The sequence below is a fragment of the Symphalangus syndactylus genome, chromosome 14, assembly GCF_028878055.3.
Source record: "Symphalangus syndactylus isolate Jambi chromosome 14, NHGRI_mSymSyn1-v2.1_pri, whole genome shotgun sequence".
NCBI classification, from domain to species: domain Eukaryota; kingdom Metazoa; phylum Chordata; class Mammalia; order Primates; family Hylobatidae; genus Symphalangus; species Symphalangus syndactylus.
Window position 1 is genome coordinate 55577032 of NC_072436.2, and position 18219 is coordinate 55595250.

The 18219-nt window shown below is 50.7% G+C and overlaps 1 protein-coding gene across 10 annotated transcripts in view; it reads right to left on the minus strand.

Annotated features, from left to right (window-relative positions):
- Positions 1 to 18219, minus strand: part of NCAPH (non-SMC condensin I complex subunit H) — a 63084-nt gene that overhangs the window by 8812 nt on the left and 36053 nt on the right. For 4 of the 10 annotated variants that reach the window (XM_055241301.2, XM_055241300.2, XM_055241303.2 and 1 more), the window contains exons 15-18: positions 17209 to 17325; positions 15529 to 15620; positions 15083 to 15158; positions 10842 to 11393 (exon numbers count right to left, since the gene is read on the minus strand). In XM_055241301.2, coding sequence (XP_055097276.1) covers positions 11334 to 11393; positions 15083 to 15158; positions 15529 to 15620; positions 17209 to 17325 — 345 coding nt within the window. In that variant the 3' untranslated portion in view covers positions 10842 to 11333. Of the gene's footprint in view, positions 1 to 10841; positions 11394 to 15069; positions 15159 to 15269; positions 15621 to 17208; positions 17326 to 18219 lie in introns of those variants that run through there. The other 6 variants (XM_063617683.1, XM_055241299.2, XM_063617684.1 and 3 more) reach the window with 3 other exon arrangements.

The following is an 18219-nucleotide window of genomic DNA, read 5'->3' on the forward strand; positions in this document are numbered from 1 at the left end:
AGTGAGGAGCGCCTCTGCCCGGCCACCCACCGTCTGGGAAGTGAGGAGCGCCTCTGCCCGGCCACCCATCGTCTGGGAAGTGAGGAGCGCCTCTGCCCGGCCGCCCCGCCCGGGAAGAAGTGAGGAGCGCCTCTGCCCGGCCGCCCCGTCCGGGAAGAAGTGAGGAGCGCCTCTGCCCGGCTGCCCCGTCCAGGAAGAAGTGAGGAGCGCCTCTGCCCGGCCACCCACCGTCTGGGAAGTGAGGAGCGCCTCTGCCCGGCCGCCCCGTCTGGGAAGTGAGGAGCGCCTCTGCCCGGCCGCCCCGTCTGGGAAGTGAGGAGTGCCTCTACCCGGCCGCCCCGTCTGGGAAGTGAGCAGTGCCTCTGCCCGGCCGCCCCGTCTGGGAAGTGAGGAGCGCCTCTGCCCGGCCACCCACCGTCTGGGAAGTGAGGAGCGCCTCTGCCCGGCCACCCACCGTCTGGGAAGTGAGGAGCGCCTCTGCCCGGCCGCCCCGTCTGGGAAGTGAGGAGCGCCTCTGCCCGGCCACCCACCGTCTGGGAAGTGAGGAGCGCCTCTGCCCGGTCACCCATCGTCTGGGAAGTGAGGAGCGCCTCTGCCCGGCCACCCACCGTCTGGGAAGTGAGGAGCGCCTCTGCCCGGCCGCCCCGTCTGGGAAGTGAGGAGCGCCTCTGCCCGGCCGCCCCGTCTGGGAAGTGAGGAGTGCCCCTACCCGGCCGCCCCGTCTGGGAAGTGAGCAGCGCCTCTGCCCGGCCGCCCCGTCCGGGAAGAAGTGAGGAGTGCCTCTGCCCGGCCGCCCCGTCCGGGAAGAAGTGAGGAGCGCCTCTGCCCGGCCGCCCCGTCCGGGAAGAAGTGAGGAGCGCCTCTGCCCGGCCGCCCCGACCGGGAAGAAGTGAGGAGCGCCTCTGCCCGGCCGCCCCGTCCGGGAAGAAGTGAGGAGCGCCTCTGCCCGGCCGCCCCGTCTGGGAAGTGAGGAGCGCCTCTGCCCGGCCGCCCCGTCCGGGAAGAAATGAGGAGCGCCTCTGCCCGGGCGCCCCATCCGGGAAGAAGTGAGGAGCGCCTCTGCACAGCCACCCATCGTCTGGGAAGTGAGGAGCGCCTCTGCCCGGCCACCCACCGTCTGGGAAGTGAGGAGCGCCTCTGCCCGGCCGCCCCGTCCGGGAAGAAGTGAGGAGCGCCTCTGCCCGGCCACCCATCGTCTGGGAAGTGGGGAGCGCCTCTGCCCGGCCACCCACCGTCTGGGAAGTGAGGAGCGCCTCTGCCCGGCCGCCCCGTCTGGGAAGTGAGGAGCGCCTCTGCCCGGCCGCCCCGTCTGGGAAGTGAGCAGTGCCTCTGCCCGGCCGCCCCGTCTGGGAAGTGAGGAGCGCCTCTGCCCGGCCACCCACCGTCTGGGAAGTGAAGAGCGCCTCTGCCCGGCCACCCACTGTCTGGGAAGTGAGGAGCGCCTCTGCCCGGCCACCCACCGTCTGGGAAGTGAGGAGCACCTCTGCCCGGCCACCCATCGTCTGGGAAGTGAGGAGTGCCTCCGCCCGGCTGCCCCGTCCGGGAAGAAGTGAGGAGCGCCTCTGCCCGGCCGCCCCGCCCGGGAAGAAGTGAGGAGCGCCTCTGCCCGGCCGCCCCGCCCGGGAAGAAGTGAGGAGCGCCTCTGCCCGGCCGCCCCGTCCGGGAAGAAGTGAGGAGCGCCTCTGCCCGGCCGCCCCGTCCGGGAAGAAGTGAGGAGCGCCTCTGCCCGGCCGCCCCTGTCCGGGAAGAAGTGAGGAGCGCCTCTGCCCGGCCGCCCTGTCTGTCTGGGAAGTGAGGAGCGCCTCTGCCCGGCCGCCCCGTCCGGGAAGAAGTGAGGAGCGCCTCTGCCCGGGCGCCCCATCCGGGAAGAAGTGAGGAGCGCCTCTGCCCGGCCGCCCCATCCGGGAAGAAGTGAGGAGCGCCTCTGCCCGGTCACCCATCGTCTGGGAAGTGAGGAGCGCCTCTGCCCGGCCACCCACCGTCTGGGAAGTGAGGAGCGCCTCTGCCCGGCCGCCCCGTCTGGGAAGTGAGGAGCGCCTCTGCCCGGCCGCCCCATCTGGGAAGTGAGGAGTGCCCCTACCCGGCCGCCCCGTCTGGGAAGTGAGCAGCGCCTCTGCCCGGCCGCCCCGTCCGGGAAGAAGTGAGGAGCGCCTCTGCCCGGCCGCCCCATCCGGGAAGAAGTGAGGAGCGCCTCTGCCCGGCCGCCCCGTCCGGGAAGAAGTGAGGAGCGCCTCTGCCCGGCCGCCCCGTCCGGGAAGAAGTGAGGAGCGCCTCTGCCCGGCCGCCCCGTCCGGGAAGAAGTGAGGAGCGCCTCTGCCCGGCCGCCCCATCCGGGAAGAAGTGAGGAGCGCCTCTGCCCGGCCGCCCCGTCTGGGAAGTGAGGAGCGCCTCTGCCCGGCCGCCCCGTCCGGGAAGAAATGAGGAGCGCCTCTGCCCGGGCGCCCCATCCAGGAAGAAGTGAGGAGCGCCTCTGCACAGCCACCCATCGTCTGGGAAGTGAGGAGCGCCTCTGCCCGGCCGCCCCGTCCGGGAAGAAGTGAGGAGCGCCTCTGCCCGGCTGCCCCGTCTGGGAGGTGAGGAGCGCCTCTGCCCGGCCACCCATCGTCTGGGAGGTGAGTAGCGCCTCTGCCAGGGCACCCATCGTCTGGGAAGTGAGGAGCGCCTCTGCCCGGCCACCCACCATCTGGGAAGTGAGGAGCGCCTCTGCCCGGCCACCCACCGTCTGGGAAGTGAGGAACCCCTCTGCCCGGCCACCCACCGTCTGGGAAGTGAGGAGCGCCTCTGCCCGGCCACCCACCGTCTGGGAAGTGAGGAGCGCCTCTGCCCGGCCACCCACCGTCTCAGAAGTGAGGAGCGCCTCTGCCCGGCCACCCACGGTCTGGGAAGTGAGGAGCGCCTCTGCCCGGCCACCCACCGTCTGGGATGTGAGGAGCGCCTCTGCCCGGCCGCCCCGTCTGGGAAGTGAGGAGCGCCTCTGCCCGGCCACCCACCGTCTGGGAAGTGAGGAGCGCCTCTGCCCGGCCACCCATCGTCTGGGAAGTGAGGAGCGCCTCTGCCCGGCCGCCCCGCCCGGGAAGAAGTGAGGAGCGCCTCTGCCCGGCCGCCCCGTCCGGGAAGAAGTGAGGAGCGCCTCTGCCCGGCTGCCCCGTCCGGGAAGAAGTGAGGAGCGCCTCTGCCCGGCCACCCATTGTCTGGGAAGTGAGGAGCGCCTCTGCCCGGCCACCCACCGTCTGGGAAGTGAGGAGCGCCTCTGCCCGGCCGCCCCGTCTGGGAAGTGAGGAGCGCCTCTGCCCGGCCGCCCCGTCTGGGAAGTGAGAAGTGCCTCTACCCGGCCGCCCCGTCTGGGAAGTGAGCAGTGCCTCTGCCCGGCCGCCCCGTCTGGGAAGTGAGGAGCGCCTCTGCCCGGCCACCCACCGTCTGGGAAGTGAGGAGCGCCTCTGCCCGGCCACCCACCGTCTGGGAAGTGAGGAGCGCCTCTGCCCGGCCGCCCCATCTGGGAAGTGAGGAGCGCCTCTGCCCGGCCACCCACCGTCTGGGAAGTGAGGAGCGCCTCTGCCCGGCCACCCATCGTCTGGGAGGTGAGGAGCGCCTCTGCCAGGCCACCCATCGTCTGGGAGGTGAGGAGCGCCTCTGCCCGGCCACCCATCATCTGGAAAGTGAGGAGCGCCTCTGCCCGGCTGCCCCATCTGGGAAGTGAGGAGTGCCTCTGCCCGGACACCCATCGTCTGGGAAGTGAGGAGCGCCTCTGCCCGGCCACCCATCGTCTGGGAAGTGAGGAGCGCCTCTGCCCGGCCACCTATCGTCTGGGAAGAAGTGAGGAGCGTCTCTGCCTGGCCGCCCCGTCTGGGAAGTGAGGAGCCCCTCTGCCCGGCCGCCCCATGTCTGGGTAGAAGTGAGGAGCTCCTCTGCCTGGCCGCTCCGTCTGGGAGGTCTACCATGGAGACCAGAAGCAATGTGGGGGCTGGACGTGGTGGCTCACGCCTGTGGTCCCGGCACTCTGGGGGGCGAGGCGGGTTGATCACTTCGGACTAGGAGTTCGAGACCAGTCTGGCCAACTTGGCGAAACATGAAGAATACAACAGACAAACCAACCAACCAACTCAATGACAACAAAACAGGTCTACCCTGGAGTCATACTCTAATTTTTTCTATTTTCCTCCCTTTCTGATCCTTTATCCCACTTTCTTTTTCTTCCTCTTCCTTCTCCCTCTTCTTTGTCAAATAGAGGATTGAGTTATTATCACTGATCCATATAAAGTCCCTCTCTCATTTATTTTAACTCCCACCCCCATTTCTATTCCCCGACTTCCCATGTGCAACCTTCCTAATATGTTTGATACGCATCTTTTTGTTTGTATGTATTTTTAGAAAATGTTTATTGTTTTTGTATGCAAAAAAAATTAATAAAAAAAAATAAAATAAAAATAAAAATACAAAAATTAGATGGGTGTGGTGGCACGCGCCTGTAGTCCCAGCTACTTGGGAGGCTGAGACAGGAGAATTGCTTGAACCTGGGAGGCAGAGGTTGCAGTGAGCCGAGACTGTGCCACTGCACACCAGCCTGGCAGCAGAGCAAGACTCCGTCTCAAAAAAAAAAAAAAAAAAGAAAAAAAAATCGATTTGGGGGCCAGGCACAGTGGCTCCCATCTGGAGTCCCCCCAGTTCAGGAGGCTGAAAGCATGAGGATTGAGACCAGCCTGGGCAACATAGGGAGACCCCCCTCTCCATAACAAAGATAAATTTAAAAAAAAAATTTTGGTGATGGTTGGTGATAGTTGCATAACCCTGTGAATATACTAAAAACCACAGAATCATATACTTTAAATGGGTGAATTGTATATGAATAATATCTCAATAAATTTCTCACATACATGCAAAAATAGAAACTCCAAGATCTGTGGGGTAATATGAAGTAATCCAGGCTGGGAGCAGTGGCTCAAACCTGTAATCCCAGAACTTTGGGAGGCCGAGGTGGGTAGATCACTTGGGGTCAGGAGTTCGAGACCAGCCTGACCAATATGGTGAAACCCCATCTGTACTAAAAATACAAAAATTAGCTGGGCGTGGTAGAGCATACCTGTAATCCCAGCTACTCTGGAGGCTGGGGAAGGAGAATCGCTTGAACCCAGGAGGTGGAGGTTGCAGTGAGCTGAGATTGCACCACTGCACTCCAGCCTGGGGTGACAGAGTGAGACTCTGTCTTAAAATAAAATAAAATTTAAAAAAATGAAGTTGTCCAATATACATGTAACTGAACAGCAGGAGAGGGTAGAAAGAGGAAGAAAAAAATACTAATAATGGCTGAAATCTTCCAAAATTTGGTGGAAAATAGTTGATCCTCATTATTCATGGGTTCCATATTTGCAAATTCACCTATTTGCTAAAATTTGTAACCCCCAAATCAACTCACAGCCATTTCAGTTATTTGTGAATGTATGTAGAGTGGCAAGAACTTTGAGTTGCCCAACGCACATATTCCCATCTGAGGCTGAACAAGGTGACACTCTGCCTTCTTGTTTCAGCTTTCATACTGTAACAAGTGGCCTTTTGGGGTCTCTTTAGTTCCATATTTTTCACATTTTGGTGTTTTTGTTTTGAGATGAGGTCTCTCGCTCTGTCACCCAGGCTGGAGTGTAGTGGTGCGACCATGGCTCACTGCAGCCTTGACCTCCTGGGCTCAAATGATTCTCCCACCTCAGCACTGTGAGTAGCTGGGACCACAGGCACACACCACCACACTCAGGAAGTTTTTGTATTTTTTTGTAGAGACAGGGTTTTGCCATGTTGCCCAGGCTGGTCTTGAATTCCTGGGCTCAAGTGATCCGCCCACCTCAGCCTCCAAAAGTGTTGGGATTACAGGCATGAGTCACCATGCCCAGCCATTTTGGTGCTTTTTGTTGGTGATTTTGCTAATTAAAATGGCTCCTAAGTGTACTGCTTAAGTGCTGGCTTTAAACGGGTGAATTGTATGATGTATGAATAATATCTCAATAAAGTTGTCACATATATGCAAAAATAGAAACTCCAAGATCTGTGCGGTAATATGAAGTAGTCCAGGCTGGGAGCAGTGGCTCATGCCTGTAATCCCAGCACTCTGGGAGGCCGAGGTGGGTAGATCACCCATTTAAGTACTGCTAAGTGCAAGAAGGTTGTGATGAAATGTGTTACATAAGCTTCATTCAGGCATGATTCATAGTGCTGTTAGCTATGAGTTCAATGTTAATGAACCAACAGTACAGTATATACAAAGGAGGAAATTCACCCATCTATACTACATGAAGCCATTCTAGAAAATGCTAAAGTATTATGACATCTACAGTGTATGACATAGCTATGGGATGGAATGAAAAAGCAGCTAAATTTGTGGATTCATGAGACGATTTTTTTTTTTTTTTTTTTTAAGTAGACAGTACTCTTGTGAGGATAGAAGCCAAATAAATTTACAGTCATGTTACGCACGATCAGGAAAATGTTAAACCCTTCTTGGCTAGTGTTTTAATAAATACTGCCTATAATTTGTAAGATATAAGCCGGGCGCGGTGGCTCAAGCCTGTAATCCCAGCACTTTGGGAGGCTGAGGCGGGCGGATCACGAGGTCAGGAGATTGAGACCATCCTGGCTAACACGGTGAAACCCCGTCTCTACTAAAAACACAAAAAATTAGCCGGGCGAGGTGGCAGGCGCCTGTATTCCCAGCTACTCGGGAGGCTGAGGCAGGAGAATGGTGTGAACCCAGGAGGTGGAGGTTGCGGTGAGCCGAGATCGCGCCACTGCACTCCAGCCTGGGAGACAGAGAGAGACTCCGTCTCAAAAAAAAAAAAAAAAAAAAAAAAAAATTTGTAAGATATATTAAATGTCTTTAAATAGGAGCAGACATAAAACAAGGTTATTTGTTAACCAGTTGATGAAAATGTTTTGACCAGAGGCTCACAGGAAGCTAACCCCGTATCTCACCTATGAGCAATGGTTCAGCATTTGCTAATTCTGTGCTTGCGGAGACTTTATAGAATATGGCTACCATGAGAATTCACTGTATTAATTTTCTGATCCAAGAAGCTCAAGAAATCCTAAAGTAAGTAAACACAGAGAATTACTCCTAGATATGTGATAGTTAAACTGATGAAAGCCAAAGATATAGAAAAGAGCTTGAAAGCAGTCTGAGAAAAAAACAGCAATTACATACAAAGGAACAGTGATGAGTATATGCCTACCTTTCTTCAGAAACTATGGAAGCCAGAAGACATTGGAAGACAGTCAAATGCCAAAGGAAAAAACCTATCAACCAAGCATTCTACATCCAGTAAAGCTATCCTTCAAAAATGAAGGCAGTCTGTAATCCCAGCACTTTGGGAGGCCGAGGTGGGCAGATCACGAGGTCAGGAGATTGAGACCATCCTGGCTAACATGGTGAAACCCTGTCTCTACTAAAAATACAAAAAAATTAGCCGGGCGTGGTGGCAGGCGCCTGTAGTCCCAGCTACTCGGGAGGCTGAGGCAGGAAAATGGCATGAACCTGGGAGACAGAGCTTGCAGTGAGCCGAGACTGCACCACTGCACTCCAGCCTGGGCGACAGAGTGAGACTCCGTCTCAAAAAAAAAAAAAAAAAAGGAAGGCAAATGAAGACAATTTTTTAAAATTTTATTATTTTTAAAATTGTTGTGGGTACATAGTAGGTGCATATATTTATAGGGTACATGAGATATTTTGATACAGGCATGCAATGTGAAATAAGCACATCACAGAGAATGGGGTATCTATCCCCTCAGGCATTTACTCTTTTCAATTACATTCTTTATTTTAAAATATACAATTGTTATTATTGACTATAGTCACCCTATTGTGCTATCAAATAGTAGGTCTTACTCATTTTTTTTCTTTTGGTACCCATGAACGATCCCCACTTCCCCCAAAAAACATTTTTAAATGAACCAAAACTGAGAATTCTACTCGCAGACCTAGATCATGGCTTGCTGCCTCAGTGCTGAGCAGCTTGGCTTCAGCCACCATGAACGGTTCCTTTCCTTGCTCCAGGACACCAAACTGGTTGCCACAGATGCTGCAAATCCTTGTCGTGTTGAAATGGCCCAGTATCCTGTGCTAAGAAAGGGAACAATGCCCCACTCTGCCTGTGATCCACTACAGTTGCACCACAGCAGAATTGCTAGGGCACCAAAGTGTTACCTGCAGCCTCTTGCTCCCCAGGGGGATCCTACCCTATAGGGTGGTCTGGCCAGGGAAGTGCACCTAGCTGTACCATACTTTACTGGGAACTACAAACCCCCTTCAGGTACCTGTCCTCCTTGTTCAATTCAATTTGTAATACCTGGTTCCCTCTTCCTTTGGATGTATTCTCTCTCAGGGCCCCACAATTCTCTCTTGCAAATTGCCCTCTCTTGCAAATTCTCCTGCCCTTCAATTCTGGTTCTGTTTGGCAGAGAATGTTAAAACTTCAGTTATGGACACGGTATATGCTCTTATCTCAGGAGGCTTCTCAGCATCTGAGGCAGATACTGCTGGCTACCTCAGATTTTCTTTTAACCTTAACAGAACCCAAATTTTTAGCTGGACACATTACCACTTGTATTAGTTTGTTTTCTGTTACCTATAACAGAATACCTGAAACTAGGTAACTGACAAAGGAATTTATTACAGTTATGGAGGCTGCAAAGTTCCAGGTTGAGTCCACATCTGGTGGGAGCCTTCTTGCTGGTGGGGACCTTTGTGGCATCCTGAGGTGGCAAATATTCATATCGACCCCCAGGAAACCGATTTAACAGGGAGCAGCAGTTCTCTTTTCCCCCAGTCCTTCATCCTGCTGCTTAGACTATCGATGTGATGGCTGGATTCCAGCAGCCACACTGAAACACAAGGATGAGCTGGAAGGATCCCTGGTCTCTCATAATTTCATGGAACTGTCACACCAGTCCTGGAACACCTACTTCCCAAAGTATTTTATATAAAATAAACTTATCTTGCATACCCACTGTCTTAGTCAATTTGGGCTGCTATAACAAAATGACTTAGACTGCTTAATTTATAAACAAAAATTTATAGATTTATTGTTCACAGTTCTAGAGGCTGAGAAGTCCAAGATCAAGATGCCAGCAAATCTGGTGTCTGGTGAGGGGCTCCTTGCTCACAGATGGTGCCTTCTCATTGCATCCTTACAAGGCAGAAGGGCAAGAGGAACGAACAAGCTTCCTCAGGCCTCTTTTATAAGAGCACTAATCCCATTCACAAGGGATCTGCCCTCATAACCTAATCACCTCCCAAAGGCCCCATCTCTTAATATCAACATATTAGGGGATTTCAACAAATGAATTTTAGACACAAACATTCAGACCACAGCACACATAGCCCACAGCAACCATGTAATGAGGGAAACTTAGGAGAAGCAGGGTTGTTCAGGGAAGGGGATTTCATTGTAGAAGTTGGTATTGAACTCACCAGTTTTTTGTTTGTTTGTTTTTAAGAGATAGGATCTCACTCTGTTGTCCTGGCTGGAATGCAGTAGCGTGATCATAGCTCACTGCAGCCTCAAATTCCTGGGCTCAAGTGATTATCCCACCTCAGCCTTCTGAGTAGCTGGGATTACAGGCACACACCTCTGTGCCTGGCTAATTTTTAAACATTTTTTTAAAAGATGGGGGTCTATTTTGCCCAGGCTGGTCTTGAACTCCTGACTTCAAGCAATCCTCCTGCCTCTTCCTTTCAAAGCACTAGGATTTACATGTGTGGGCCACTGCACTTGGTCCCAATCTTTCTAGTTTTACTGGTAATTCAGCCCCCCCCCCGACCAGACCCCACTATAGAGAAGTGGGGCTGACTGAGGGAAGGAATGGGCTTAGCCAGTTCTACTCTCAGGAATAGAAGGAGAGCAAGAAGCCCAGCACTAACCTGGCCTGGGAAAGTGATGGAGACTTCAGCCCCAGCAAGACAGAGTGTGGATTCTCACCTGTGGTACCACTGCTTTTTCTAAAGCATGCTCTTAAGTCTCTAACCCTCTCAATACAACAGAGCAGGTAATGTTTTGGACACAATTTGGAAAGCATATTCCTGTGGGGAGGGGATTATTTTTGTTTTGTGTGGTTTTTGGCTAAGAAGCAAGTATTATCAGGAGCAATTTCCAATTATATACTTCACTGCTTCTGGCCTATATCCAAGATCTCCATTTAGCCAGTCAATGATGACGGGTGTTCTGGCAGAGATCCAGGACCAGCCAGTAACAGAACTACTTGGATAAACATCTATAATATTGTTCCAAATTGCAAGCAAAGTTAATTCCCCTGTTCCTCTGAGGTTAGGGGAAGAACTTGTACATTTGTGTGTGTGCTGCATTCCGTGGAGATGGACAAATCTGAGTACTGCTCTCCACCCACTGCTGAGCCTGTATGATCCATCCAGGTAGCACATAGCACAATGGCCGAGAGCAGACTCTGGAGGCAGATTACCAGGCTCAGGCCACCCCTGACAGTTAGCCGGCTGCCCTTATGCAAGTTACTCTACCTTGGGTGTCTGATTCCTCCTCCAACATGAGAGTCACGATAGTAAGTTCCTCCTAGGGATGCTGAGAAGGCTACATGAAGCGACGTACAGAAGGGACAAGTATCACTATCAGCTCCATCCAGCAGAATCCTGGGATTTAAGCAGGACCCAGTCTTGCAATCTGAATGTCCAGTCAGTGATCTCTCTCTTCCATTCTCCTCCGAGGCAAACTATCTTGGCCCTTAGGCATCTTCTGCCTTATACTGACATGTGGGTATCCTGGATAACTACCAGGACTGCATCCCCGTCAAGGGTAAGAACTAGGTCTGATACTCATCTAGTGGACACTCAAATATTTTGCCATTTATATTATTAAGAATTTTATTTTTGAGCATTCTATATACATTTATAAGTGTACATATGATGTATTTTATGTACATGGATTAGGAAGTTCTTCAAGGGCAACATTAAGTGCCCACTGGAAAATTTTCTACAAGAGAATAGTTTGGAAAATAACAGATCAATCTAGGAGACTAAAACTATACATTGATATAAAGAATGGATATAGGTTTTCTCAATCCAGAATAGTACCCTCACCCCCTCTGCCCTCCCCTCTCCTAGATGGTCATCATAGGGCAGTAAAGTTTAATCACTCAAGCTCAGAGCTTCAGGGCACTGGCACCCAGACTCTCCCAGACGGAGAGAAGGAAAGAGCAACAAATAAACAGGCACGTTAGTAGTTGGCTACAGCCTGGGTGTGAGCCCATGGCATCCTCTTCCACCCAGACTGGGGATGTCCCAGCAACTAAGTGATGGGCCTCCTGCTGCTGACTTCTCCATAGTGAACTCAATCTCCTTGCCTCACAAGAACATCAGAGAGGTCCTCTGTTCCTTCCAGTTTTAGATTCTGAGGGAAGACCAAAACATGCATGGACTTTGGTATACTGAGAATAAAAGCATCATAAATTCCAATCACAGTCACAAGGTAGTGACTACAAAGAAGAAAGTTTGTCCCATGATTATAAGAAAAACTGTTTCATAGCACGTATAATTTTCATGGAAAAACTGATTCCCAATCCTTATTATAACAAAATGACTTAGGCAAAAAAGCAAAAAGCAAGCCTTCTCTGGCTCTGGTTCCTACAACCCACCCCCTATAAAGGGCCTAAGAGCTGAGCTGTCTGCCCTGAAGATGCTAATGGAGGCAGATGGGAGGTCATCAGGAGCCACAACACATACATATAGTCAGTCGTCCCCCCTTATCCTCGAGGGGTGTTCCAAGGCCCCCGGTGGATGCCTGAACTCATATAGTACCAAATCAAATACACATATATCATTTTTATATATACGTATACACAAACATACCTTGTTTTTTCCTATACATACATACTTATGATCAAGTTTAATTTATAAATCAGGCACAGTAAGAGATTAACTATAACTAATAATAAAATAGAAAAATTAAGTCAAATAAGAGGGAATGGAACACAAGCACTGCAGTACCGCAACAGTCGACCTGGGAACTGAGATGGCTACCAAGTGACTAATGGGAGAGCTGTGTCTGCAGTGTGGATCTGGTGGACACAGGGACGGTTCAGATCCGGGGCAGGATGGAGCGGGACATTGTGACATTTCATCACACTACTCAGAACAGTTGCAACTTAAAACTTATGAACTGTTTATTGCTGGATTTCCACTTAATATTTTCAGACCATGGGTGACTGTGGGTAACTGAAACCATGGAAAGTGAAATTGTGGAAACAGGGGGCTACTGTATTAACCCCATCCACGCACACCTCCTCCAGGCACCCCTCAACTGCCCCATTGACCCATCCCTCCATTAGTTCCTGACAGCAGTGCCCTCCTGCCAGTCTCTGCACAGGCCTTTCCCTACCTACCTCCCAGCTCTTCCCCAACCCCAGGCAGTGTTTCCCTCAGGACTAAGCAGCTATGAGACACCTTTCCTGATGAACTTCACCACAACCAGCCTGCCCTGGCTCCGCACTGGAGGCAGATGGGACGTGCCAGGGCTCAACAGCCACTCACACCTTTCCTTGCCACTAAAGACAGAGGGCTCAAATCACACCTCGCGGGTTTTCTGCAGCTCAGGTTCTGGTAGTCGCACACTGCTAGCATGCAGAGCCATGAAGGCAGAGGCCTCATGTCCATCACCGGCTCCTAAGCCCCACACACTGCCTGGCTATGTGAGGGGAGATTGTTATCACAGTGCTGGAGGAACAGACTCCAGACGGCAGTGAAAGATGGAGAGAAAGAAGTCCCAGAGGAGGTCAGGTTCTGCTGTGAAGCGTTGAGAATATTTCTCTTGGTGGCTGTAAGCTCTGAGTTATCACAGATCCCTGTAGATTATCACAGTAACTGCTGTGGCTAATGTTACAAGCCCAATTTTCTCAAACAGCCTGAAGCCAGGCCCCAGTAATGGCCTCGGTGCTCGACCCAACAAGTCATGGGCTGTAGCCACCCCCCATTCTTCAAACACCCCCATTCTTCAAGAGCTCTGGGACCCTTAAAAAGAGACTTGATCACAGCAAAATGAACAAGCCTGCACTGCCACTGAGAGCAGGGGTGCAGAGCTGGAGTCAGAGCAGCACGACCTCAGTGAAGCCACAGAATCACTATTATTTCTTAGCAGTGATGGCCTGGCCTGACTCCTTAAGAAAGAAGTCAGGTTTCTGTGGAGACACACAACCCAGAGAAGCACTCTGACCTTCAGGCTGGGGCTGATGAGCGAAAGCAGTAACACTCTTAAATTGGACTCGAAGGGTTTCTGAGCTTTGGAGGCCAGCCTAGGAGCCTGGTGTGCTAGGAGACCAGCACCCATGTGGGAGAGTCACCAGCACCTATTTCCACCAGGATGGTGTGCGAATGAGATTCCAGGCCTCCCCCGACACTTCTCAAGTCAGAGAGGTGGATGGCCTGCACACCACCCACCTCAGATGGTATATCCTCAGCAGAGCCACTTATAGATTTCTTGTCAGAACAATGATAATAATGTATTTTTTAATTTTTTATTTTTTTAGTCATTCTCTCTTCATATAGTTTGCATGTGACATCAGATGCCTTAGGATGTGTCAGGTATAGGAACTACCACCCCCCATAACCACGGGCATGTCTGCCTTCACAGGCTTGTGAACAGGGCACGTCCTCTCTCTGCAGTCAACGGTCACCGCCTTACCGCCCCCCAACAGCAGCCGTGCAAGTTCAGCATTCCTGGGTTAAAACCATTCCCAAGGGCTCTGATGCACAATCATTCCTTCTTGGGAACTACACTGGGCTCTTTTGTTTAGGCCTCAGGTTTGAACACCCAGACTGGTGGTTACAAGCCCAATGGTCAGCACAGTAGTTGGAGACATACAGCACTTGGTCCTGGCCCAGTGGCTCTTCTACACCTGTTCCCCACCCAGAATCAAAACTAGCTTCTGCTAACTGGACAGTTTCTTCTTCTTTATGAGGTTGTGAGCTAAGCAAGGTATTGACAAGAGAAAAATCGGTCTCTGACTTCCAGTGGCAGGTCACTGGGATTGGCTGATGGCTATGCCACACAGGGCAACTTCTCTCTAAAGCAGTCAGACCTGGAAAATGGAGCCAATCCTCACTGCTCCTGATTTCATTAGGAGGCCAGAGGTCACATGTTGGCATGTAGGAAATCCTGGATGCTTCCACCAGCACCCCATTTTTGCTACCATTCCATTCCCATAATCACCCTCTAAAACCACACTTCGGCATTCAGATAGTAACTGCACTCCAGTGCCCACCCCTCCTCCTGGGGAGTTGACAGCGGTGGTGCACACCATGGCCACGGTGCCCCAGCCCCAGGGTGGTGCTTGCCGCACACGCCATGGCCCAGCCCATAGCCCTCTACTGCAGGTGCCAAAGGCTGGGCTGTGCATCAGCTGGCTGGGGACCCTAATGGATACCAAGTGTTGAGCGATGCTCAAATGTGTGGGCTTGCTGCTGGCTGCCCTCTCTGTGGTATCCCTGGGTAGTACCACTCGGCTCCTGAGAAGATGGGTGCCCTCCTCTGCTCTTTCAACAGCTGTCCCATGACTATGCAGCTGTTGGATGGCCTGGCATAGGAGTCTGACACGCTGACCCAGCTGGCACTTCAGGATTCTCCTTCCTTGTGACAGACAGCTCGACTTTTCTGGCTGTTACCTCTGTAGTTTAGTACTCTTCTCTTTCTGCAACTGTTTTCTTTTCATCCTCATCTCTCTCCTCTTCTCTCTGCCATGTCTCCCATATGTCTTGACTTTGGTACTACCAGGCTTTGGCCTTTAAAGTCTTTGACACCCAGTGAAGTAAAAGCACGTTGTATTCTTAGGTTGGGGAACTTACCGATCACAATTCCATCATCTAAAATCTTACTATTTGGGTCCTCTGTGCTATTTTTATTGCTAATCAAACCTGATGGCTTTTTCCTAAGTTACTTCTAGGTGCCTGGCTAATCATTTGGGTTGAAGGTACTACATAAGTCACTGTATTTAAAAAATCCTATGGTAGCCCATGAAATACAAAGCTAAATGAGTTGACATAGACAGGGAATACTCTAATACTCCCATGCTTACCTTAATTACCTACCTTTTCATTGGCTAAATGTAGGAGGCAGGCAAAAGCCAGAGGTATGGAGAGGTTCTGAGCCATGACGGGGGGCAGGCTGATAAGAAAGGGGCAAGTATTTAGGTCACTGCCAACTGTTTAGAACAAAGGCTCGTTCATCAAGTCTGAATAATATACACATGCAATGACTAAACTATTGAGAAACAAATTTTTCAGATGCATTTTATAGGCAGATTTTTCTAGTTTCTTATTTGAGATAAAATATCTCCTGTTACACTCTGACCACTGACACAGAAAAACGCCTTTTTAAAAGTTGGTCTGTATTAACTTATCTATCAACACAGAGAGAAAACAGAACAGCCACTACAAGTGTCATAGGAAACAGGTTGTGTGTGGAAGGCCCGCCATGCAGACAGCTCAGAGAGAAGGTGAGCCCCCACAAAGCCCCCACGCCTGCCGGCCCGCACCTCCTATGCAGGTCCTTCGTGAGCCCGCTGAGCATCTTCTCGTCAGCCACTTCTGCCAGGGCCCCTTCTTTTCCAGCTTCCCTGTGGTTTGCCTAACAGAAGCACATTTATACATCGGACAGTTAGGGGTAGTGCACTTTTGAAAGGACAACAAAAATAAAGTTGTATCACCAAAAAGTCTATACCTAAATGAAAACAAATTTCTTAGTGATTTTGAAGAAAAAGGATCTACAGTGGGAACCAGTGCCTCAGCCCCGCTCTAATGACATTGTGAATGAACATGGATGTCAACAGCCAGCATCACCCTGGTAAAGGAGACACTGCAAAGAGTGTACTAGGGTGCCCTGAAAACAAACAAGGAAAAAAAGCAGTAATAAAAAGCCATTTTTTTTTTTTTTTTTGAGAAAGAGTCTTGCTCTGTCGCCAGGCTGGAGTGCAGTGGCAAAATCTCGGCTCACCGCAAGCTCCACCTCCCGGGTTCAGGCAATTCTCCTGCCTCAGCCTCCCGAGTAGCTGGGATTACAGGTGCCCGCCACCACACCCAGTTAATTTTTTGTATTTTTTAGTAGAGATGGGGTTTCACCATGTTGGCCAGGCTTGTCTTGAACACCTGATCTCATGATCCACCCACCTTGGCCTCCCAAAGTGCTGAGATTACAGATGTGAGCCACTGTGCCCAGCCAAAGCCATGATTATTTATAGCTTCAACTGGACTACACTGCTAAGGGCAGCACAAAATTCATATTTAAAAGTAAACTCAAACTTTCCACTTAAGACAAAGACACACACTTGCATCCCATTCTATTCTAGTTGATAAAACTTTATAAATATGACTGAAGCTTTCTCTGATACCCAGCACAGGGCCCTCAATCAACTTACGAGTTTTCATTTCTCAGCTACATAAGGTCTAAACTCAGAATATTACCTGAGCAGAAGGAGTCAGAAAGAGGGAGGGATTCTAATTAACTGAGACTTCCTTTCATTGAGGTGGACCAAGTTAATCAAGGTTTCAGCTTGTTCTGAAGGAGAAGTAGAATCTGACAATATAGTAATTACTTTTCCACTATCTTCCTACTGAGAATACATTCCTGAAATCAGTATTAGATCAAAGGGTTTAAACAATTCATAGCATATAGGAACTTAAATTGCTACCAGCAGTGAATAAGTACTCCAAATTTTCCTCCTCAGTAATGGAAAACAGTTTAATTACTAAAACTGCTGCTGTTTTAAGTAGCATCAAGATTGTTTCATTTGTCTTTTTTGATTACCGGCAAGGCTGAATCACACCTTACACACTAGTTTGCTATTTGTATCGGTCTGTGTGACCTGCCTGCTTGTATACTTGGTTCATTTCTCTCTTAGAGGCATGATGTCTTCCTTGTATTTTTGTTTTCTTTTTCAAGATACAGGTTCTCTCTCTGTTGCCCAGACTGGAGTGCAGTGGTACGATCATATCATAGCTCACTGTAACCTCAAACTCCTGGGCTCAAGTGATCCTCCCACTTCAGCCTCCCAAAATGCTGGGATTACACGTGTGAGCCACCATGCCCAGCTCCTTGTGTTTTTGAATGAACATTTCTGTATTGGAGGCATTGCCCAAATCGAGGTGTCTTCAGCTGCAGACATCAACCACTCCCCTCCCGCACGCTGGGCACCTAGAGAACAGGCAGAGCATCTGACCTCTGCATCTGCCTCCTTTCCGGAGAGCGCTGTCAGCAGACTCCACATGCTCTGCTTCAACTTCTTCATGTCCATCTTTTTGGCAGTCTTGGCATAGTGAATTTCAATTTTATTTACCTGAAATAGGTACATGACAAAGTAAAACTGAGCAGAATAAAGAAACTTTTACCGTAACTCACTGTAAAAACAAAGGTCTGGAGTTCAACTAAAGAAGGAATCCAGTTTCAACTAAGGAGCTACAGAGCTGTTTTTTGTTTGTTTTTTCGAGACGGAGTTTCACTCTTGTCACCCAGGCTGGATTGCAATGGTGCAATCTCAGCTCACTGCAACCTCTGCCTCCTGGGTTCAAGCGATTCTCCAGCCTCAGCCTCCCAAGGAGCTGGGATTACAGGCACCTGGCTAATTTTTGTATTTTTAGTAGAGATGGTGTTTCACCATTTTGGCCACGCTGGTCTCAAACTCGTTTTTTTTTTTTTTTTGAGACGGAGTCTCGACCTGTTGCCCAGGCTGAAGTGCAATAGCATGATCTCGGCTCACTGCAACCTCTGCCTCCCGGGTTCAAATGACTCTCCTGCCTCAGCCTCTAGAGTAGCTGGGATTACAGGCACCTGCCACCATGCCCAGCTAATTTTTGTATTTTTATTAGAAACGGGGTTTCACCATGTTGGCCAGGCTGGTCTCGAACTCCTGACATCGTGATCTGCCCACCTTGGCCTCCCAAAGTGCTGAGATTAGAAGCATGAGCCAGCACGCCCAGCCCAGAGCTCTCTGTGGACACTAAAATAGAGTCCCTCATATCAAATCTAATTTCTTTTCGATCAAGTGCAATCTACATTAAGGCTAACTGGAATTCCAGTGTAAAACAGATAAATGAATCAAATATAAAGGCAAGCATAAAGCCTGCCACCTGGTATGGAAGAGATAAATGTTTAATGCATGATAGTTTAATACAAACTGAATTTGGCCAAGATTTTTCAGAGCCACACAGCTAGCTAGCCTTGCTGAATTAGC